Here is an 8,562-nt window from a genome sequence, read left to right on the forward strand (position 1 = left end):
GATTCTGATCAAACCACTGGTTTTGCGAGGTTATCATACCAGTACAAATCAAAGATTATCAGTACCTGTTTTGATACCAGGCCTACAGAATACAAAAGGCACCCAGAATTGGGTACGTCCCTGTTTGTAATATTACCAAAACTGCAATCCAACTCTAACCTGGAAAGCAGATGGATCTGCCAGACTCCATCGCTGTCATCAGGCAAGTCCTGTTTTGCAAAGCTCCAGTCTGAATTGTTTGTGCCAGACCTGAGAACAGTTATGACTTATCAGCGTTACTTGAGGAGAACGAGGGGGTAGCTAGTTTAGTTGCACCATGAGCCGATAGCAACGGCCGCCACCAGTGTAGCACTTGGATGTAGTTATAGTATAACAGCAGTTTTATTAAAACTGGACCACATTTCTTTATGAAAGAAAGAGCAAAGAGACACACCGAAAGCTTTTCATGGCGGAAAAGATGTTTTCATTCTTCTCTTGACCTGCTTCAGCATGAATATGCAAAAGTTGCAGTGGGGTTAAGTTGTACTATTAGCCAGTATATACAATGGCTGCTGCCAGGGTAGAGCCACACCGAAAGTTTCTCTAGGCAGAGAAGGTGTTGTACATCTCGTAATAGGTTTCAATATGAATTTTAGCCACCGACAAGCTCAACCTTTCATTTACCACAGCTGCACTAGCCTGTAAAGCTCATGTTAGCACTGGAGCTGCACATGTCTGCTTACCTTATTGTATCTTGTCACTCTGATTGGCCCATCATGAATGTGACTGACCAATCATCTTCAGATAATTTTTTTAAAAGTCCCCAACATTTTTAGTTTTACCCTTTGAGGGTACAGTTGTAAAAATGCTTTTGATTGGCCAATGAGGGAAAAGTGGCCTTAATGAGTGCTGCATTGAAGAGTTTTCCACTGACGAAACAGCTGACAAAAACAGCTGACATCGGGGGTGTAATCTCTCCTCAGGTTGCTGAGCGCTAAAAATGATGGACTTCATTGAGGTTGTATTGAAAATGAGCGCTGCCAGTGGTAAAAGCACCAGCTGTGGACACTGGCCCTTAAAACCCACAAATGCTGCCTACAGTAAAAATGACAGTGTATTAAAAGGTCCTTGCAAAAAACTGCATACTGTGCCTGTTAGTGGGTAGATAATCATTTAGATAAAGTTCCTGAGAGGAACCTTTGGTTTGTGTCAGTTTTGGTGACTTTATCTTTTGGCTGATTCGTCCCGTGTATGTGTAAGTGATTTAGGACAAAGTTTACCCTTCTGTCTCTAAGTAGTAGGAGGTATCACTTACCGTTTGCTGGAGTTTGCCTGCATTTTTCTAAGGGACAGATTAAGTCAATTTTAAAGCATCAGTAATTTTCATTACTATCAGTAATTTAAATAATGTAGATTGTATCATTTTAACACACAGGAAATCGAATAGTGTGAGAGTATTGAACATTTTGATGACCTAAAGTGAAACATCACCTCGTAACATATTGAAACTTCCCATGTTTCCATTCCAGTCTCCTGTTTATTAAGCAGTGAAGTCAGAGGAAAACAAAATCTACTGAAAGGCCAGGTGGGCTCATATTAGCTGAGGAATGGCTTTGCATAGTGCATTTGCATGGCAGTGAGACAGAGAGGGCTGCAGCGCAGCCAGTGAGACCTAAAGGACTTGTCTCACATCATTCTGCATCCACACTTTCCCCTGACTGATTCATTTGAATATAACTATGGTATGTTTTAGAGAGAGAAAGTCCATAAACAAATTCTACTCAAGAAGCAATCCCCTTCTCTCACGGTGTTTGTTGCATACTAGCAGAAGTGCGTCATGAACAAGACCGGGCACGTCGAACAAGAGAAGTCTAAAGCCAGCTTCAACAGAAGCCCTCCAAAGACACTGTTGACTTTAAGAGTCCAGGATGGTGATTTTGTTAATGCTTTATTATTTACAGCTGCCTCATAATGCTTGGGAACATTGTCTGAAATGTATTCAGCAATCATTTCTTCCACTGAGTAAGGCTCTTACAGAATAGAAGCTGAAACATTGTGTACGAATAATGGTTTATAAGCATTTAAAGCAGTCTATTTATAGTCATTACACACATATAATGGGAAATATTCTAAAGGTCAATATTTTGTCTGTCTCACTGGCTGACATCTCTGTCAGTACACTCGGCCAGCTCTGCAAAGAAGTATGATTTACACTGTGATGTGCTTAAAGTCTTTCTCTTATCCTGATGGCTGTTTGAACATTTAGGAGTATTTGTTTAGAGAAATGGGGAGCCCAAGTTAGCAGAAAAGTTCAAGTCCCACAAGGGAAGATTTTCATCTGTTTACATAACTCCCACAATGGGATCTAACATGTTTTCATTGGAGGCAGATCTGGCAACCGGAAACATGGTCCTGTGCCAAATTTCCATGAGTGTAAGAGCTCTCCTCCCTGAAATGTTGGAAAGTTTTGTCAACCCAGCACAGACAAAAACCTAAAAGCCATTAAAATATACCCATGTGTTTAGAATAGCTCAACTCTATGTTTATCCCTCAGTGTTGATTATTCCACAATAAAAACACTGTAGACAACACAAACTTTTATAAGACTGGAGAAATAAAGTGGTATCTGGGAAGATGATGACATTTATGTCCTACATAGACTGATTGTCAATGACAACAGTGCAACTTGAGGTAGGATGTGATAACTTTTGGAAAGAGGGTACACGTAGATGTGGTTTGAGTTCGACTGAGTTAGACTGTAGTACAGGAGGTACCACAACACGGTGCATTTATAGCTAGTAATGATGCCATGAGAGGTCTTGGATATTAAGAAGAATTAAGTCATATTGTTCTGATAAGTACTGGGAAAATACTGTCAATAATTGTGGTCAAAAGTGTGTCAAGTTAACCCAGAATATCCTGGCCAGCATATACAGCAGCAACAACAAAGCATGAATAATGTTAAATATACCCTCTGGAAACACTTCATTAGGTACACAATTTCAGCTGCTCATTACCGCAAATCTAACCAACCAATTAGATGGCAGCAACCCATGCATTTAGCCGTGTAGACATGGTCAAGATGATTTTCTGAAGTTCAAACTGAGCATCAAAATGGAGAAGAAAGATTATTTTGAATGTTCCATAGTTGTTGGTGCCATACAGACTTGCCTGAGTATTTTAGAAACTGCTGATCTACTGGATCTTTATACAAACTAGCTCTTGTTTTACAGAAAATCGTTGGAAAAAAAGAAAATCTCCAGTGGGCAGCACTTCTTTTGGCGAAAATGCCATGCTGGTGGCAGAGGTCAGAGGAGAATGACCACACCGGCTCAAGCTGATACATGGAATAACTCAAGAAATCTTTTGTTATGCAGAAGAGCGTCTCAGAGCGCATATCTAGTTGACCCCTGAAGAGATGGCTGCAGCAGCAAAAGACAACATTGGGTTCCACTCATGTCTGCTAGGAACAGGAAACTGAGGCCACAGTTAACACAAGCTCATTAAAATAGTACGAAAGAAGACTGGAAAATGCTGCCTGGTCTGATGAGTCTTGATTTCAGCTATGACATTCAAATGGTAGAATCAGAATTTGGTGTTCACAACACAAAAGTCTGCCAGACCACCAACAACCATGGCACAATGAGGTCAACAATCAACAATCCTCCCTATACTGATGCTCAATTTAAACTTCAGCATATTATCCTGACCATGTCTACATGCCTGAATGTGTCAGTCGATGCTATGTGATTGCCTGATTAAATACTAACTTTAATAAGCAGTTGAGCAGGGTACCTTATAACGTGATTAGTGAGTGCAAATGTAACATAATTGGTTGATTTGAGATTGTAAAATCATACATAAAATGGAAAATAATTTTAAATGACATATATGGCCACTTTATTTTACAACATGAAGTCTTTCATTCATACAGTTATTGTGAACTGGGACATATCTTAGTTTTGTTCAATTAGCATGCATCTTATTAGATTATAACCACTAAAGCAAAATTATTGTAACATTTTATTTTAATTAAAATTACGACTATATATAATATAGATGGCTATATAATACAGTGGCCTGCAAATGCTGAGTTGGGGCTGCATTGAGGACTCTGTTCATTATTATTGGCACCCACAAGGTATTTTACTTAACTCTAAAACCACGTTTTGGTTGCATGGATGATTTTCTTACAGTAAGGGAGAAAAGCTGTAAAAAGGGACCTTCCTTGTTCGAGCTGCATGCAATCCCAGAGTGCTTTGCAAATAGTGAATTGCAGTGTGAACCAGTAAGACAGTATGTATATATATATATATATATATATATATATATATATATATATATATATATATATATGTATATATATATATATGGCTTCTTGCTCTAGTGTGAATAAAGAAATTGATCCAGATCTGATAAAACTGCTGCTGTGGCTACATCCGGGCTAATCACTCTACCCGCATACCAGCAGTCATTGTGTATATCAACTTGCACTACAACCCCAATAACGATAACAAACTCCTGCTGCAGCAGGCCGGCAGAAGAGCCAAAACCCCTTTCCCGCCATGAAAAGCTTTCAGTGTGGTCAAAATGTGGTCCAGTTATGATAAAACTGCCATTATACTAAAGCTACCTCCAAGCTGATTGCTACATTGGTGGCAGCCGTAGCAATAGGCTCACAGTACAACGAAACCCTGCACAAACGTTGTAGATTGGAACTGTGCGAGACGGATTTGCCTGTTGACAGTCATGGAGTACAGCAAATCCATCTTCTTTGCAAGGTTGTCCTTTAAAGCTCCTGTAAGGAATTTTTGGGTAGCCTAGTGCCGATTTTGGTACCCCCATTTGGCACAGCAGGATAACACATCTACTTGCTTATCTTGTTCTGTACATTTCAAAAAGAAATTAAATTCCATTTTTTAAATGTCAAACAGGCAACTTGCAATTAATCCTAGTATGTAAACACTTTTAAAAGCAGTCTGACACCTACCCCACTGCAGGGGTGGCACACCTGTTGAATTTTTATTCAGAAAGTTCAATCATTCCTCTAATAGTACTTTTTTGCTTCTGTCGCCCGTAAAGAGGCATCACTATTAATTTCTGTCAGTTTCAGTAGCAGATAGAAACTCCTCACAGGAGCTTTAACCAGTCTACTCCGACTGGAGGCTTGTCACGAGAGCGTCAAACGTGCACGTCAAACAGGTCATGATAAGTACAGTTGACGTCGTTAAAAATGTTGTGGTGTTTGCGGATGAGTACCATTAGGCTCGTGCTGCGCAAAGAAAGACACACTGACGCTACATAATGGTATTACGTGCATAACAAACGTTACGTAGCGTTGTCAGCGCGTGAGGGGCTTAGCACACTTGTTACATCCTTATACCTGAAGATGAACGCTAGCCGCTGAAGCCATTTCAGGTCCAAAACTTACCTCTCTAACGTTACACTACGGACCAATTATTTATCTATCAGTCTAACAGCATTAAGTATAATCCCCTGGCGGCGTGACAACGTGGAATTGTTTTAATGTAACTCGTACATGTGTACTTACATTGTCAAAGAGTGAGCCGACATTAGCGGTGACGAGCAGCACATCAGTGTATGTTTCCATGATAACAAGCCTGCTTCTCAAACAGCGCGAGGAAAAACTCCGTAGCGTCGCCAAATGACGCGCGTGCAGGCAGGCCTACAGCAGCTACTCCTCGGGAGCTTATAAAGGCTTAATATGTGAGCCCAAACGCGACTACCACCGCTTAAAATACACCAGCATCCCTCGGTTGTCTTTAAGTTTCCTTGGGTCCAACTTGTTTGGTGATGGCGGGCTTTGGTGAGAAGTCGTCTTCATATACCGGAGCGCAGTTCATTTCCATCGTCGAGCCGAGGAGCTGTAAGTTAGTTTAATAGCCGGCATGGGTGGATTTCCGCCTTCTCTACGTTAATTGGACTAGTACCTTCTTAGAGGACTTAAACCAGCCAGGACGGTGCATCTGCTGCTGCCTTGACAAACGCTCAGACAACCGGACCGAGCATGTACAGTCGGTGTTGGGTAATAAACTCGGGTGCTCCGCCTCCACCCAGTCTTTTACAGTCTTCCTTATGTTGAGTTTATCACCGCCGTCACCCCGAAGTGAAACCTCTGAGAATAATCCCGTAATATTTAAGTGTACTAAAACATGTCTAGACGAAGCACAAACAAGGTTTATTATTGAATCAAACACCTCTATACTTTCATTGAGTAGTTAACTGTTACAGTGACTTATGTGATGACATGATAGAATAACTCAACTACCTGAGGACTCCCCACACCAGTTAACATACCACAGCTCAATCTGTGCCGTCTCAACAGGAAGTTAGTCATTTTCTTTCAGTGGAAGTCTTCTCAATGAAATATCCTCTCATTGAGCACGCAGTCTGTCATCACTATAATTACTCAGCTCCGTACAGCTGCAATAAAATGATTCAAGGTATATTAAACAGCATTCAGAGATCTAAAGAGTGAGTCAGTAATCACAGCAATCACCTTTACCAAGATAACAAGAGTCATTAATCAACAGAAGACAATGTTAGGTCTGATAGAATAACATGGAGTTCTGTTATAAATATATCAGCGTAGCAGTGCTTTAGAAATTGGTTTCTATCAGTACATTTAATTTAAGTGTAACCAGGGAGTGACATAAAAGGTTACTGATACTATGGTGGCCCTGTTATTGATCACTTGAAAAAGTTTGTTGCCGCATGAATCAATGGTATTCCTCAAAGGCAAATTTATGCATGAAAATTAGTAGGCTGATCATCTCAGTGCTGTTATTCTTTATATCAGCACTCATTGAACCCCTTTGGTCAGTAAGTACTAAGTTGGAAAATCTCAGTGATGATATGCTGTATGTCAGCATTAATTTAACCACTTCTTTCACAATCATCATTATTCTATCAAGTAAGTTAGTTAAACACCCAAATGCTATAATTCTGTACATCAGCCCTCATGGAACCACCTTATTTCCAATCAAATTACTTAGTAGGTAAAAAACAGAAGTGCAGTAATTCTGTGTATTAGCACACATGAAACCACTTCTTTATTAATGCTTGCTCAGTAAGTTGTAAATCTTTAGTGCTGTTATACTTTATATCAGCACTCATGAAACTACTTCTTCTTCAATCATAATTATTCAGTAAGTTAAATGTCTAAGCATTGGTATTCTATCAGCACTCATGGAACCAGCTTTTTCCTCAATCAAATAACTTGTTCAGCAAGTAAATTGAAAGTTTCAGTGCTGTTATACTGTATATCAGCACTCATGAAACCACCTTCCTAATTCAAAACTACCAGCTCAGAAAATAGGAAATCTCAGTGCTGTTACATTCCATATTAGCAGTCATGGACCCCCCATTTTCCCCAATCAATTTACTTGGTCATTAAGTTAGTAAATGAAAATCTCAGTGCTGTTATACTCCATATCAACACTCACCCCTTTTTTTTCATCATATTACATGGTGAGTACAATCAGTGTTGTTCTATTCCATACAGACACTCAGAACCCATTCTTCAGGTTAATTGGTCAGCAAGTTAAAAATCTCAGTGTTGTTATACCGTATTTCAGCATCCATCAAACCCCCCTTTTTCCAACCAATTTACTTGGCAAGGCATAAAAGCTAAAAAAGTAATGTGATCAATGGGATTAACTTTTTCATGCACAAAATCTACCCTGAAGTCATTTTCTAAAACAGCATGCCTTCTTCAACTCTGTCAACACAGCGGCACTAACCCCAATACTTCTCTACACAGCAGCAGTTTTCTTTTTAAACCATGAAACTAAATTCTTGTTAGGAGTAGGTGGATCTGTGCCACCCTGCAGTGTGGACTCCAGCCCAGGCTAGAGCACAGACTCCTGGGGGCCTGACTTTGCTTCTCCATAGTGCTGTAAGTGAGCTGTTCAACCATGGCACGGTTTACACAGCCAACCCTTTGAGCCCCCTGCTTCCTCCTACTCCTCCTCTTTGCTTTATTCACCAACGTCAACAGATGCATTTGAAACGATTGCAACAGGGATACTAAAGAATGCTGACATGTCTGTCACCGGTTTGGAAACGAAGATAAAGGACAAAACCCCCCTGAAAGGAGGTTAAGGTGGTTTATTTCAGCCAAGAGGACAAGAGGAGAGGTTTGGCTTTTGTATGGAGCAGCTACAAAAGAAACATACAGCCACCGAAAGACATTATTTAGGCCCTGCCTTGAGTAGTAAGCCAGGGAATAAAGACAAAAGATATAATGTTCAAATAAAGAATTAGATTCTCTGGCCCAGTCTGGTGCAGCAGCTTAGAGCCCCATGCACAACAAATGAGACAAAAAATGGCTTGCCTGCCAAGAATAGCAACAGCTAGTTAAGGTAGCATTAATGTAAGAACCTAAAAATATAAAAGGAACAAATGCCGTATAACAAACTGAATTAAAAAGGTAAGCACTCTACTTGTGACATTTATGGTATAATTTGTATTACTTTTCAGTCCAGTTGTAATTTCCAGGGCTGTTTTAAAAATGACTCATTTGAGCCTTACATTTACCAGAATAAGGATAAATGTGACTAT

At 40.0% G+C, this 8,562-nt stretch overlaps 1 protein-coding gene across 1 annotated transcript in view; it reads right to left on the minus strand.

Moving 5' to 3' along the window:
• Positions 1 to 6,036, minus strand: part of inpp5l (inositol polyphosphate-5-phosphatase L) — a 31,020-nt gene extending 24,984 nt beyond the window's left edge. Inside the window, exon 1 of the mRNA XM_041787607.1 lies at positions 5,531 to 6,036. Within this exon, the coding sequence (XP_041643541.1) occupies positions 5,531 to 5,590 (60 nt within the window). The 5' untranslated portion in view covers positions 5,591 to 6,036. The remainder of the gene's footprint in view (positions 1 to 5,530) is intronic.
• Between the last annotated feature and the right edge of the window lie 2,526 nt (positions 6,037 to 8,562).

This window comes from Cheilinus undulatus, linkage group 5, assembly GCF_018320785.1.
Source record: "Cheilinus undulatus linkage group 5, ASM1832078v1, whole genome shotgun sequence".
Lineage (NCBI taxonomy): Eukaryota > Metazoa > Chordata > Actinopteri > Labriformes > Labridae > Cheilinus > Cheilinus undulatus.